This window comes from Podarcis liolepis (assembly GCF_965112155.1).
Source record: "Podarcis liolepis genome assembly, chromosome: 2".
Taxonomy (NCBI): Eukaryota; Metazoa; Chordata; class Lepidosauria; order Squamata; family Lacertidae; genus Podarcis; species Podarcis liolepis.
The window spans coordinates 101,258,548-101,274,184 of NC_139555.1; the positions used below are offsets into that span (position 1 = coordinate 101,258,548).

At 46.0% G+C, this 15,637-nt stretch overlaps 1 protein-coding gene across 9 annotated transcripts in view; it reads left to right on the forward strand.

The window, feature by feature from the left end:
* The first annotated feature begins 990 nt into the window (after positions 1–990).
* Positions 991–15,637, forward strand: part of CADPS (calcium dependent secretion activator) — a 356,444-nt gene continuing 341,797 nt past the window's right edge. For all 9 annotated transcript variants that reach the window (XM_083491182.1, XM_083491174.1, XM_083491178.1 and 6 more), the window contains exon 1: positions 991–2,154. In XM_083491182.1, the coding sequence (XP_083347308.1) occupies positions 1,801–2,154 (354 nt within the window). In that variant the 5' untranslated portion in view covers positions 991–1,800. The remainder of the gene's footprint in view (positions 2,155–15,637) is intronic.

Here is a 15,637-nt window from a genome sequence, read left to right on the forward strand (position 1 = left end):
CACCAGCCCTTATAGCAACAAATGCCAGTGACATCCTGCACTGTGGGGACACTTGCCTTCTCTTACTTCTCCTGGATATACTCTGCCAGTCACTTTCACTGGCTGACCTGGACTTCCTAGCATTGTGGGAGAAGGATCAAACTGAGCTGCAGTGCAAGCCTAACTATGTCTCCTCCTATTGAATTTAGTTGGGCTTTCTCCCAGGTAAATGGAATTAGGATCAGGGGTGTACCAAGGGGTTGGTTAGGTTGGCCAAGGGTGCATTTCCAGGGGAGTGCAAAAATTGCACCTCTGCACTCTGGCTCAGAGTGGCAAGGTGACAAAAAAATGAACTTTTTGAGTTTCTTGTCCATGGTCCCTCCTGGCTTCAATACAGCTCCTTGCCAAGGGCACAACGAAGCCTAGGTATGGCTCTGATTAGGTCTATAGCTTCACCCCCGCGTCTCCACAGTTGATTCACTTGCCCTTCTACTGCCCTGCTCTGATTTCTGGATTCCCTTCCCCATCCCGATTTGCCCTTCCTTTCCCATAGACTGATCAGCCTGCAACCAGAGCGTCCCCTGCCCTTCCCCGCCCCATCGGATTTATCCCATTGCCTTCCATACTGCTACCACAGCGTTCCCCTCCCCACACTTCCTCTGATCTTCACTTCTGCCCCCTAACCTTCCCTGCCGCTGCTCTCTCTCACACCCCCAACCCCTTGGCACTCTTCCTCAGCTCTGCTTGCAAACCCGCTCCACGTTTCCTTCCGCCGCCCCACCCCATCCCTCGAGGAAGCGAGGCAGGGAAGAAAAGTCAAATCAGGAAGGAGAAGAGAACTCAGGGCTGGGAAATCAGAGGGGCAGCAGGAGGGTGCGGGAAGGAAGGAAGGAAGGAAGGAAGGAAGGAAGCTGGGTAAGGGCAGATGCTTCTTTGGGGGGCGTCACTTTCCCAAACAGTCATGTGCTACGCTCGCGTGCAGGGAGGGGTGGGTGAGGAGGGAAGAGGAGGAGACGGGAGTTCTGAGCCTGCGCAGACCGGGGTGGGCTGTTCTGCTTGTTGTTGCTGCTGCCGCTGTGGCCGCTGCTGCGCCGGGCGCTTTTCAATGCCTCTGCAGTTGGCTGCTTACATTCAGCACCCTGGTCAGCTCCTCTCGCCCTGCGGCTTTATTATTGGCTTGACGGGAACTAAGCGGGAGAGCGAGGCGAGCGAGCGAGAGAGGCGGAGAGGAGCGCGCGCGGAGGAGCCACCATCTGCCTAGCTCTGTATTAATAGATCGATCGCAGGAGGGGCCTCGCCTGGCCTCGCTGGAGGAGAGAGAGAGCGAGGCCAGCCGCGACGGCAGCCTTTGATCCCGACGCCTTTCTCTCTCTGTGCAGCAAGCAACCGAGCCAGTCCCGGGTAGGCAAGAGTTAAAAGCCATAAACCCACGTAAGCGCTCGTTTGCTCTCGCTCGCTCTCTGTCTCTCCTGTTGGGAAGACGGCGGCGCCCTCTCGGCTGTCAGCTGCATCGGAGAGGCAGGCAGCTCGCCTCCTCGGGCACCGGCTCCCCGGCGCGACTTTTTCCCGGAGATCGGCTGGCGCGATTCGGTGGCTGAAGTTGCAGGGAGCTGAGAGGGTGGTGGCCGAGGAGAAGGACAAGACTTTATTCGGTGTGCCAGCCACCTTTCGGCGGATGAGCCGGAGGAGACTGTGAAAGGAGGGCATCTTGGAAGTGCAAGCCGGGCTTTGTGCTGCCTGCCTGCCTGCCTGCCTGCCTGCCTGCCCTCGGTCCTTTCTCCCGCTTAGAGCTGCGCGCCAAGGGCAGGATCCACCGCCAGCATGTTGGACCCGTCGTCCAGCGAGGAGGAATCCGATGAGATCGTGGAAGAGGAGAGCAGCAAGGAGGTGCTGGCCCCGGCGGCTTCTGGGGCACGGCTCTCGCCGAGCCGGACCAGCGAGAGCTCGGGGGGCGGCGGGGGCTTGCAGCCCAGCAGCCGGAGCGGCAGCAGCGTCCGGCCTTCCAGCCCCAGCCCCTCGGTGGTGAGCGAGAAGGAGAAGGAAGAGCTCGAGCGGCTGCAGAAGGAGGAAGAGGAGCGCAAGAAGAAGCTGCAGCTCTATGTCTTCGTCATGAGGTGCATCGCCTACCCCTTCAACGCCAAGCAGCCCACCGACATGGCTCGGAGGCAGCAGAAGGTAACGCCTGGACAGGGAGAACAATGGAGGGCTGGCGGGCAGACCCTGCAAAGAGGCAGAGATGTCTGCGGAGGGGAGCGGGGCAGACAGGAGAAGCAGCACCTGGCGCTCAGCAGAAGAGGAGGGTCAGAGCAGGGAGGTGGGAGAGCAAGAGAAGCAGAGCCCCCCAGGGACAGTTAATGCCGCACTGTTAGTTCCCCCCAAGGTTGGCAGGGGGAGACCTCTGTGGCCAGCTGACATGGGAAGGCAACCCTTCCCTGGGCAAGTTTTAGGCATCATGGCCAGCCCTCTTTCTTGATACAACATAAAAAGTGCATGTGCAGCCATGATCTCATCCCTCTCTACAACAAAACCCTGGCAGGAGGTGCAAGCAGTCCCTGAAGCTCAGAGAAGAGAGACCTTGTCAGAGAGAGGGAGATGGCTGAGTCAGGTTTTGAACCCAGCTCCCCTTGGTCTGCGTCCAGCACCACCACAGAGGTGGGAAGTGGCCTGCTGAGCTGGAAAGGCTGGGAGTTGCCTGCAGCATGCGGATGCAGTAAGAGGAGAGGGAGCGGGAAGGACAAGAGGGAGACACACATACCCAGGCCCAGGATCAAGGCGATGGGAGTACGGCTGGAAGCCACAGGGATAGAGGAGTGGAAATGAAGCAGAAATTTGCAGGGTTGGGAAGAGGAAAGTGAGAAAGAAAGGCAGCACCAGAGAAGAAAGTAGGAGAGAATCCACCCAGCATTGCTGCTTGAAGAGGGATAACCCTGACAGTGGACAAGAAGTCAGATGACCCATATCCTCTCTCTCTCTGTGTCTCTCTGGGCTGCTTCCCCTGTGCCTTATGTAACTGCAGCTATTGCCATAAGGGGCCTTTTAAAAAAATAATAATAATAAAAAGTCAACACACCACAGAGAGTAAAAGCAGGCCATGTATTTCTTGAGTCCTGAAGGGCTCCTTCACTCCACTCTTGCACACCCCACCCCTCTAGTCCCAAGGTGACTGTTGCTGCACCCGCTGGAGAGAAGCAGCCAAGCGCTTGCTCTCCAGGAGCTCTGAGCAAAGGTTACTCTGGCCCAGTTGCCTGCCGCGCTTGTGCTACTGTAAGAACCAATTATTGCAGCAAAGCTTTTGTGTCCCTGCTGGAGGAGCCCCAGCCATAAGCCTTCTCGGTGCGGCGTTTGATGTTGAACAGGAGCATAACATGCTTCACGCTAAGTTCAGATCACTTTCTTTTTCGTGCCTGTTTTTTCTTTCTTTCTTTTACAATGCAAAAAAAGCACTACAGATGAGCTCTGCATAATTCTTTTGACCAGGAGCAGGGGTACCTGCTGCACATGCACACTAAATTTTAAATCAGAGACACACCGAAAGCTACCAGGGTTTGAGTAAACTAAAAGGGGGATAAAAAGCCTTGGCTTCTCATGTACTTAGTACTCTGTTGTGATCCTAGCCTTCTGTGCACATCTATTTAAAAAGAGGTGCAATTAATCCAGCCGTTGTTATGCTGCATCCCGTAGTTGATGCATTTTCTAGTTATACTTTAGCACTTTTAATATATGATGTGCTTCGGCACTGCTGTCTTCTTTGGGCTTGCAAGCAGCCCTGTGAAGCAGATCACTAGAATCTAAACTTTATAGCTTGGAAACCGAGACTTAGAGACAGTAAGTGACTTTCCCAAGGTCAACCACTGAGTTCCTGCCAAAATAGGGATTTCCAGCCCAAGAGCAGAGTCCATCATAACTTGTTTATTTTCAAGTATGTCTAACTGTGCTGAATGGAGCATAAGACTGTAGCCTAAAGATGCAGTCCGCATTTCATGGAAGTAGATGGCAAAACTCCTACTGATTTAGTAAACCCTAGCATACACTGTACAGCCTTCGTACAGAGTATTATTAAACATTGTGCAATTAAATAAATTGCACTCTTTGCAGTAAGCTGCTGGTGGTTATGCTTATATTCCATGAATTCCAAATGAGTTATGTTTAGGAAAGGTAGTCAATTCTCCCTACTGTCACAATTTTTGTTGTGTAAATGAAGGTCATAAACCTGAAACTCCCACTGGAATCAGCAGGGATAGTCATAAATAAGTAGTTTGTCAAATACAAACTTAAGATGATAAAGAAAATTACTACTCCACTAAGGCCTAGCCTGGAAAACATGCTTGTGAGTAGATACCTCTATATTTCTGAATGAAACCTAGCTTCCTCTTGTGGTATGAGGAAAGGTTCCTTTCCAGTCAAAGTGCCGGCATGACCTACACAAGATGCATTCGCCAAAGGGGCACTACAAAACTAGTAGCAAACAGGTTTTATTCTTATTTGTGTGTGTGTGTGTGTGTGTGTGAGAGAGAGAGAGAGAGAGAGAGAGAGAGAGAGAGAGATTACAAGAATAAGGAGGGACACGGGGGACCCAGGTGGACTTTGAAATAGGCAATACAATTTAGCTCCCAATGAAAAGAACTGCTATTGACACTTTCAGTTATAAGGGCAGGGTCATCTATCACCTAGACAATCACAGCAAATTAGTTTGGTTTTGTGTGTTTTGTGAAGAAGACCAGATAACTCAGTTGCATCTGCCTCCCTTCTCATTCTCTATTATCTAGCTAAGCGATGCTCTCACATAGCTTTTTTAACTCTATTTGGGGGGGAAACAAAAGGCAAAGTTACATTTAGTTTATTCAAAACCTTAGAGGCAAACTTTTAAGAATGCCAAATGGCTGCACGCCTTGCCAACGACCTTTCTAAACCAGAACGTCTCTAGGACATATTGATGGAAATGACATTCAAAAATTCATTCAGTTTGTCGCATCACAAGGCTATTATTAGCCCATTCGAGAGAAAGGAGGCTGGAAAAAAAATTATTCAAGGGAACACAGTTTGCAGAAGGACTAACTGGAGAGTTTAGTGTGGAAGGTCAAACACTTATACACATGTATTAGCTATATGGGATACATTGGTGATAGTGCATATTATATTTGAATATTATTGCTTTGCGTGGTTTTAGGTTTGGGGTTGATGGTTTTTGTATCATGCTGCTGACAGTTGTGCATTTTGTTATCCCCTCTCACTCAATGCAATATAATTTCTCCATGTTATATAAGAAGAGGGGGCTGAGAGTAGTAGGTTTCAAAAAGAAAACTTCATTTGAAGGTAGACAGGGAGCAGGTGGAAGGGGTGCTATATGGATTAGAAACGTTGAGCTCTGGTGTGGAAGGCATTTTTTAATACTTTGCTGGGCCAGCCACCTTGACTTGCCACCTGTAAAATGGGAATGCTTCTGTTGTGCGAGGTTGTTGCCAAGATAAGTTTTAAAACATTGGTAGTATTGTGTGGTCTGGTGGGTGGGTGGAAATCCCCAGCAGAAATCAATTAGGCTATGTTGAAATGAGAATTAGTACTCCACTATCACCCCTCTCCCCCGAAAATAGTAAATGGGGATGCAAACAACATGTAGCAAATATGAACACATGGTGTAATCTCATACTGAGCTAAATTGCTGGCTGATCTAACCCAGTAGGATCTAATCTGTCTGAGAGTGGTTTTCCAGGGTCTGTACCCTTGGGAGCCTTTTAGGTGGAGATTCTGGGACTAAGGAATTTGGGCCCTTGCGCAGATGATGCATATAGTGTACAATCTTTTTCTTTCTTTTTTATATAAGGGAGAAACAGTGCATAACATAGGTTTACAGCTCAATTAAGGCAACAAGCTTTACTTGAAAATAATTTAACTCTCTGTACATCAGTGGTAGTATAGTGGCTTAAACACTTGAGTTAAACCAAGCCAGGGTCCTGAACAGTAAATGTGACACAACTGGCTAAAGCACATGGCAAAGGACATAAAACCTAATGGGGCCATAGTATGAATTAAAACAACCCAGGGAAATTTATCCGTAGAGATGAAATGAATGCATGAATGAATGAAGATGGCAGAATCAGAATAGTCCATTGACATCAAGATTCTGTCCCTTATGTTGAAGCTAAGGGGGGAGTGCACTGACCAATATTCCAGAACTGCTTTTGAGTAGAAGAGTTTCCATTGTCTCCCTTCAGAATCTCCAGCTGCGTCTAAAGAATGGGTTTTAATGCATATTCTTAAATTAGCACTTCCATGGAGATTGCGTGAGATGATTCCACCTCTTGCTATTACTTAGGGGAAATTCTCCTTGTCTTCAATACATGCACTGCCTTAAGCGAGATTTGAGCCTCAAGCAAGCTCATTACTGCAGCAACTAATTGTAGCAAAATGATTGTGTTATGTGTTCATTTCTGTTTCGTGACTGGCTGTTTTTATGAGTGGCAGATTCGAAAGTGAATTGAGTTGAACTCATGCTCTTTCTATGACCTGCTACTGTTGCATTCTCAACATAACTACAGTATATCTTGTTTCGGACAATCTGAATGGTATCCTCCAGATATCTGAAGAGTAGTTATGATGAGCGCACATGGTCGCTCTTTGAGACAGATTGGTTTCAGCAAATATCTTTGCCTTCCTACATTAAGAATGACTCATTTGTTCAAGATCTTTTGGAACTGTTGACGGAGATGTCAGCATTCTGAGACGGAGAGAATCTGAGCTTGGGTGGGGGAGGAACGGCGTGGGGGGGGAGGACAGGACCACACACAACTTTTAATTCTCCCACCATGCAAACTACTCAGCCTCCAGAAAAGAAAGAGACAGTCTTTGATACACACTTGTACTGCTCTAAAGAAGAAACAGCCACTCTTGTTTTGCTTATTGATTGTGAAGCTGCTTTGGAGCTGAATGAGCTCAGCTTCTTGTCCGTCTGGAGCAGGCAAGGGATTGTAAGACAATTGCATCAGCTGCAGTTTCCTTGAAGGGATGATGAGGTATGCTAAAATGACAATGAGAGTTGTTTACATCATTACGTATATCAAGAGCCAAAAGGTGTTTACTTTGTCACATGTTTCAAGAATTCTGAACAGAGCTGCAGCATCTGAAGTCTTCAGAGAAGCACAGTGGGCTTAGTCTCCCCATTCTGAAAAATCCTTTCTGTTGCTTTGATCCCGGCAATAGTTGTAACAGCTGAATGCTTTTATGAAAAGAGGGAGTTGCTGAGGTTAGCACAAGCAGGGAAGTTTAGTTTAGTTCCATATTGCTTTTCCACAGTAAGCTGTGTCGAAACTGCCTTTCTTCCTGAGGGTCCACATGACTCCCAAGGCAGCCACCCATCAACACTGTCCAAACCCAGATCAGCTTAGTTTCAGCAAAGTGGTGGCCTCATGCGCATTCAAACCAGGAGTGTTGCTTCCTGTTTCAACACTTGAGGCAAAACAGGAACATGCTGCCACCACACCCACCCACACCACTGGTGCCCCACCTCTCTTATCTGTGTTGCATGGTGGCACCTGCAAACCCCAGCAGTGGAATTGGCTTCTGGCAAGACCTTTTGTGCTCCGTGAGATCTTGTGAGATTTTGCCGAGATCGCATGGGATTTGGGGATTAGACTGAGTTACGAAACTTGGTATGCAAGAAAGGGTATCCATGTTTTGCATAGCAAGGCATTATTCCTTGCCAGTTGCCTCCTGCACTATTTTACTGAAATTCCCACTACTCTCTCAAGGGAAAATTTAAAAATCTGAGGAAGAAACTGAAATTGACAGATTTGCCCTTCCCTAACTTTAGTAACTGGAAGTAAGTATATATCGGTGTCCATCCCAGTGGTGAGGGAAGCTGTGACCTTAGGGCCACACAAAGTCAAATTTTAGTATAATATATGTACTTTGGATAAATGCAGGTGACAAATTTCACCATCAGCGGAGGTAGTATTCATTCATTCATTTATTCATTAAAAGAAGGAAACAGACTTGCTTTTGTTTGTATTAGGAGTAGGCATGTTTAGGCACATTTTCTCACACCAAATGGAAAGATAATCAAATCTAATGAGCAGGATTGGTTGCTTAGGAGTGTGATCTGTGGACTTTAGCATGCAAAAAGAGAAAATAACATGGCACCAAAGATCTCCGTTCTCAACACAACTGTCAGCATCATCACCATCAGGCTTAAAATAAATTATGCCCTTCACAAATAATTAATGAAAACAAGCTCTTGCCCAACACCAAGTTTAGAAATGAAATGAGAGGAAAAGCACCAGGTAGGAGAGAAAAGGGATATGCAAAGAAAATTTAAAATATCTCTCAGCAATAGATGTACGTACTTCAGTTACTCGGATCTGCCTTCTAAGAAGAGGTTTCAGGTGGGCTGCTCAATGGCAGTCAGATTGATGACAGAAGTATTGGTCGTTCTACAACTCTTCTGTCCTTTTGCAGTTAATGTTGCAATCCTTCAGCTAGGGACACCACGCTAGGAGGCATGGAGTTCCTGTGGAAGTTTCAAAGGATGGTTTGTGCCGCTGCTGAAGATATGTGTGACAGTAATATTTGGGGCTCAGAAAAATGTGCTCTACAACGTCAGATTGCTTAGAGATGCTCGCAGAGGGACTGGCCCAGCATTTCTTCCTGAGGTTGGGGTTCGGCTGCCCTGATGGAGTTACTTGATGGAGCTTTCAGCTCCAATATGCTCCTGCTGCCAGTTTGGAGCACACTGTGGCCTGAATCGGGCAGGTGTAATCACCAGTGTGGTGTAGTGGTTAAGAGCGGTGGACTCGTAATCTGGTGAACCTGGTTCGCTTCCCTGCTCCTCCACATGCAGCTGCTGGGTGACCTTGGGCTAGTCACACTTCTCTGAAGTCTCTCAGCCTCACTCACAGAGTGTTTTTGTTGTGGGGAAGGAAGGGAAAGGAGATTGTTAGCTGCTTTGAGACTCCTTAGGTTAGTGATAAAGCGGGATATCAAATCCAAACTCTTCTTCTTCTTCTACCGTGGGAGTGGTGAAGGCATCGTTTAGCTTTTTGTCAGCTGGTTGGACTAGACCTACTGCTCCACCCCAATTACAAGTTTGAAGTATTCTGAATGAAACCTTGGGCATCTTTTCTGAAGGTGCTGCTGTGTAAGTTAAGTTTCTCTTTGGGACAGAGAGAGGTCAGATGGAGAGAGATCATGTTGGAAGGAAAATTAAGCCACAGAGGAATCAGCTGCTATTGTTCATCATGATCATTTGCTTGTGTGAGTTCATCCAAGAGCTCAAAGCCTGTTTTGTTTCCTCTACATGGTTGCTGCTAGAGTGTTGGTCGCAGTGTGTTTTGGCATTCGTCTGTCATGCGAAACAATAAACGATTATTCTTTTAGTTTTGCGTTTCTTTGCATCCTGAATGCATTCTTAGTTTCTTAATAACTTCTGCAGAGGAAAAGGTACATATGTAAATTCAGTGGCCATATCTTTTACTCCAATAGAAACGATCCTTTTGCCTGTTTTGTTCATCAGGCCCAGTAATGCAACCACTATGGTGCTGTGTCAAAATTTGAATCCACTTTATTTTTCTGTATTCAAAGGGGGGGGGGGAGACATAGGCAGAGATGGATGAACTTGCTTTTGCAGAAATTTCAAAGGGAAAGGAAAATTTCAGTCAAATTGTTATGAGGAAACTGCTGGTTTCTTGGGCTTACTTACAAGAGCGTCCTCTTCCATTGTAAAAGCATTGCTTAGCAATCTGCAGCCTTCCTGGGTACCATCAAACCCCATGATGCCCTTTTCCAGGAAGATGGCAACTGAGAAGCTGCTTACCACATACCTGTTATTTTTCTTTAGCGAAGTCCTTTTGCTTGGAAATAAATCATTAGATATTATCAGGAAGCCTCCCCATTTCTCTAGATAGAGGTAATGGGCATTTTATTTATTTATTTTAATTGCTGTTGTCTGCCCTCTTCTCTGGTGCTCCACAGGCAGTGTCCTTGATTGTGTGTCTTCAGGCACCAGGAAAGATGGACTCTGGAGCATCTGAAAGTTGAACAATTTTTAAAAGTTAAGAAGGAAACCAGGGGAAGCTACAGAGGACCGCACCATGCTGCATAAAGAAATTTAACTTTGCATAACTTTAAAAAGTCTCAACCCTGTCCTGAAATTTTCGGAGAAATTTTCCCCCTCCCTTTGGTGAAAAGGAAAGAAAAAATTACCACCCTTGGGGAGGTGCTGTAGCTCGTCAACAAACATCTGCCTCCCATGCAGAAGGGGTACCAGGCTTAATCCCTGGCAGGAAAAGTCACCTGCCTGAAACCCTAGAAGTCTGCTGCCAGACAGGACTGAGCCTGATGGACCACAGTATGACTTGGTGCCAGGCAGCTTCCCGTGACCCTCTTGCACAGAGGGCAAAGTGCTTCTCAAAACTGGAGGATAAGGGTTGGGCACAGCACTGGTACCCAACATCTCTCATGCACCCGCTATTAAAATCTTGCCTTAAATGCGTAAGAAATCAGTTTTCTTTTTTAAAAAAATAGCTATTGTAGCAAATGCACATATGCACATGGTAGATTTGGATCTCATCAATGTGCAGGTAGCTTCTAGGTGATGGGGAACTTGTGACAAACAGTAGGGCATGGGTGCTACCTGTAAGTTTCCTGTGGGTTGGTGGCCACAAAGAATTGTAGAGTTGGAAGGGACTGTGGAGTTCATCTAGTCCAATGCAAGATCTGCTGTGCAGGATGCAGCTAGCGCATCCCTGACAGATGGCCACCCAACTGCTGCTTGAATTAGACAAATTCACAGAGGATATAGCTATCAGTGGTATCAAACTGGGAGGGGTAGCTAATGCCATAGACGACAGAATTGGAGTTCAAGATAACCTGAACTGGGCCCATCTAGCAACATGAACTTCAACAGGGACATATGTAAGGTTCTACACTTAGGCAGGAATAACTAGCTGCAGAAATATAAGCTGGGGGACATCTGGCTTGCCAGTAGTACATGTGAAAAGTATCTAGGGGCCTTAGTGGACCACAAGCTTAACATGAGTCTACAGTGTGATGCAGCAGCAAAAAAGCCTATTCTAGGCTGTGTCAACAGAAGGATAGTGTCTTGATCAAGCAAAGTCAATAGCACAGCTCTATTCTGCCGTAGACTACACCAGAAGTACCATGTCCAGTCCTGGGCACTGCAGTTTAAGATGGATATTTACAAGCTGGAACATGTGCAGAGGGGGGCAATCAAGATGATCAAGAGTCTGGAAACCCTTATGAGGAATGATTGAGGGAACTGGGTATGCTTAGCCTGGAAAAGAGGAGACTAAGAGGAGATATGATAGTCATCTTCAAATATCTCAAGGGCTGCCACATCAAGAAGAACGTTCTGATGGTAAGAGCTGTTTGAGAGTGGAATGGACTCCCTCAGAAGGTGGATAATTTCCCTTCACTAGAGGTTTTTAAGCAAAGGTTGGGTGGCCATCTGTCATGGATGCTTTAGTTGAGATTCCTGCATTGCAGAGAGTTGGACTCGATGGTCCTTAGGATCTCTTCCAAGTCTATGATTCTATTATCATAACTGACAAATGACTGTTGATATAGGTAAAGCTAGCAATGAAAGTGTTGTAGCTTGGTAGTAGAGCATCTGCTTTGTATGAAGAAGACCCCAGGTTCCATCCCTGGCGAGGAGGGAGCCTTGCCTGAGACTCCAGGGAGCTCCAGGGAGTCAGTATAGACAACACTGAGCTAGATGGATCATTGGTATGACTCAGTACAAGGCAGCTTCTTATGTTCCTAATGCCTTTTGACACTAAGCAAAGCTAACTATGTCCTTAGGATTATTCAGTAGAGGAGAGGTCTTTCAGGGGTAGCCTCAGCCTGAAATGCTTTTTTTTTTCCATACAGAAAAGGAGATTCCCTGCTTTTGAATCAAAGGTTGAGTCATTCTTCCCAAAATGGATTTGGAGTCATCCAAACAAAATGGATGACTAAATTAGAAGTTGGAAGAGGGAACATGGATTGCTGGAGGGAAGAGAGTGGCAGTGGCAACAGGAAGTGAGTTATGCTAGCACAGTGTACAAGTCACTGAGCTCGGTCAGGAGCAAATAGCAACATCATTACAAAAATCAAGTTTTATTTGGGAGCCAGTTTTGTATTGTGAGAAGTATCATGATTAAAGATGTTGAAAACAGCCCCTAAAGTAGTCACAAATGCTACTCAGCGAGCATTGTTTTCTTTTATTTGTTTTCCTAAGTAGAATTAATTAAAAGAAGCTTTGTCAGAAAATTATTTTGAAACAAGTTTTATAGTGAATTTATAATGTATTGTTATTAATTAGTTACATTTATATGCTTCAAAACAAGCTTAAAAAAAGTATTAATAGTTACATTATTAAAGAGCTAATTTGGTGGAGTTCACTCTTGTTTAGTGGAGGTGTGCCATGTATGAAATGCCATCTTGGAAGCAAACCTGGAACCCATCTATAGAAGGCTCATAATTCCAGATAAAATATTGCTGCAATTCATTTTCCTGCAGCCTCGCCTCCTCTTAATTAGAGTGGATTTAAATGATTGCCATTCACTGTCTTCTTCTACACTCTGTTACTTTAAGTCAGGAAAATGCCAATAAATACCTTTCAATCCAGGTTCTTACTTAACCATTTATAATTACTGAGTGGCTCTTAAATGCCAAAGATTACTGCCAGTGCCGCTGGTAATTGTTAATTTGTGGAGAGTTATCAACTCAAAAGATACTAGGTACTGCAAAAACCGATGCAGGGCAGAGGCATATTCAGATTGTGCTTTTGAGCACAGAGTAGAATTCTGTCTTTAGAGTATTATTTATAGCTGCATTCTACATAGTCTAGACACTTTCCCTGAAGCAGTGTGCCTTTGTGTTAGTAATTTCAACCACTCATAATAGGTTTAGCATTTATCATTTATCTACCTACCTCCACAGGGGTCTTTCCCTCCCTTATTTCATTCACAGTGATCACTGAATCATTTGCAAAGCAGTTGATTTGGAATCCTTTTGCCTTGGCATATTTGAAACAGTCTTGCTCCAGAGACTGATGCTGAGAGAAGATAGATCATACACGGCATTTTTAAGCATGAAAGTGAGCCACTAGAATCCTGTGCAACTCATATAACCAAGTGTACACTAAATCATGCAATGCCAATTAACTTTGTATAATGAAGCAAGAAGAATCTTACATAAATTATGACCTATGAAATTGAACACAGCTCATCAGCTATGTATTCTGGCATGTGTCTTACATTCAAGCACAATGTCCCCTTAAATACAGTCTCCAAACTCCCTGCTTTTTCTTTTCCCTTAACCAGGGTGAGTCCCTGCTGCAGGAACTTCTATAGAACCTGTTAATAATTTTTTTAAACTTACCAGCACCTGTGTAGAGTCTGAATAAGTAATTGAGAGTCAGCAGACAACACAGAGTATAAGAACATCCCTGATGAATTAGACCTAGTTCAAAAACCATTTCCCGCAGTGGCCAACCAGGTACCGATGGGAAACACACAAGGAGGACATGGGTACAGTATCTCATTCCTACTGTTTACTTCCCCAGATGCTAATATTCAAAGCCATACTGCCTCAGACCCTGGGGATAACATAGCCAGCTTATTCTTTATTGGGAGTGCAACATCCTGTCTTTGGAAAGGCCCAACCTAGAGACGGCCAGAAAGGTAAGAGGTCCAGTTAGCAGACTAGGGTGCTGGAGAGAACCAGAACTGACAAAACAGAGAGATGGTTCACAGATCCCAGGTCTGTAGAATAAGGAAGATCAGACACAAGGCTTGGAGGACCATGGACAGATCACTAGGAGGGAACAACTTCCTCAAACAAACTCCTCTCTAGCTGAGGCCTTCTGTCTCTCTAGTCCCAGACTACCTTTCCCAGGCACCACCGTCTTGCTGAAGAGTAGAGATTATTCAATGGGGCTAGAGATAAACATCCCAAACAAGCCTTCACCTGTTTCCCACCCCATGTGCTTCCTGTACAAGTGGGCAGCCATTGAGGAGTGAGAGGTGCCTGATGTGGTGGTGTCCATAAAGCAAATGCTGAGGAAACTGTCTCTTGGGATCCAGTTTGAGTGTCCCAGGAACTCATGGCTGCCACCCTCAGAGTGAGTATCAGTGCCTGTGTCTCATTGCCACTGCAGGCTGTACTGATGACCTGAATCCAGTCAGCAACTCCTCTGCTGGCTACCAATCAATATCCACATTGACTTTTCCTTAAAAAGTGTGTCTCTTCCATTAGTTTGTCATTACATTGTCTAACTTCGGTATTGCTTCTCAACCCACATCCAAGCATCTGTCTTTCCCTTTGCCAAGGGATCAGTGTTTACATACCCCATCACTTCATCCAATACAGCCAGGCCATAAATGTTGTGGGAGGAGAAAAAGCATCTAATGTTTACCATTTGATTGAGTGGGTTTCAAAGTACCCAGTAACAGGATGCAAAGCCCCAACTGGACCAAATACAGGGCCATCTGTGCCTCCGGATCTTTGCCCAGACTGGCCTCCACAGGTACAAATAAACTCTGCCAAGCCAACAAACTCTGGTGCATTTTGCGGCCCCTGCTTGTAGTTCATCACACACATCAGTGTGATGGAGAGAAAACATCCAGTCTGCTGTTAATTAAATAAGGACTGAAGCCAGATAATTTGGTTCTGAATTAAGCAGGGAACAATGATGCATCTTATGGGGACCAGCATCCTGCTCATTCACGAAACTTGGCCCTGTTTGCTAAGCACCCATAACCTAACCACGTTGCATCTGTATGGATATGATTGGTGCTTTTGTTGTGATGGTGCTCAATGGCACAGAATACCAGCACCTCATTTTCTGCTGTCGCCAGTAGAGAGAGTCTGCTACCACCTCTGGCACTTTTATTATGATAAGAATGCTGGCACCTCATTTTTTACAAAAATGAGTAAGGCTGCCTTACAATGTGTATGAGAGAGAGTAGGCTGAGAGAGTGTGTTTGTTCCCCTAAGGAACATTAGGTGCCTGCTAGCGATGGGACAAACACCCCTTGTTTTGCTTGGGGTTGGGCTTAGAAGACTGCACTGTTTCCCCACAAAGTTTTGAAAATAGCTTGATTATGGCATTTGCTCCTACAAGAGGCACTGATGGTCACCACCTTGGACAAATTCACAGATGATAAGGCTATCAGCCAGTGGCCTGCACTCGGTGGACATGGGGAACTTGGTTAGTTCCCTAAATGTTCCTCAGGTGCCTCCTTCCCAAAGCCCAGGAAGTTTCTGCCCATCTTAGGGAAGGAGCTGTGATGCTCCTGCATGTGATATCTCTCCCCCCCCCCCCCGTCGGCCAATCACCCTCACAAGGCCCTAACTGTTCCCCTATGAAAAAATTCACCGCACGCCACTTCTATCAGCAGTTTCTAGACACAATGGCTATGTTCGTTCACCACTGCTGGAGACGGCATGCCTCTGAGTACCGGTTGTGGAGAGTGCTGTTGCCCTCAGGTTCTGCTTGGGGGTCCCTAAGGATCTGACTGGCCATTCTGAAAACTAGATGGGCCTTTGGCCTGACCCAGGAGGCTCTTGTGTTCTTATTGGTTTTTGGAGCCCAGTTCAAAGCCCTCCATGTCCTCAGTTACATAATTGGAAGTGCAGGGGGCTCAGAATCCGTCCTGCAACA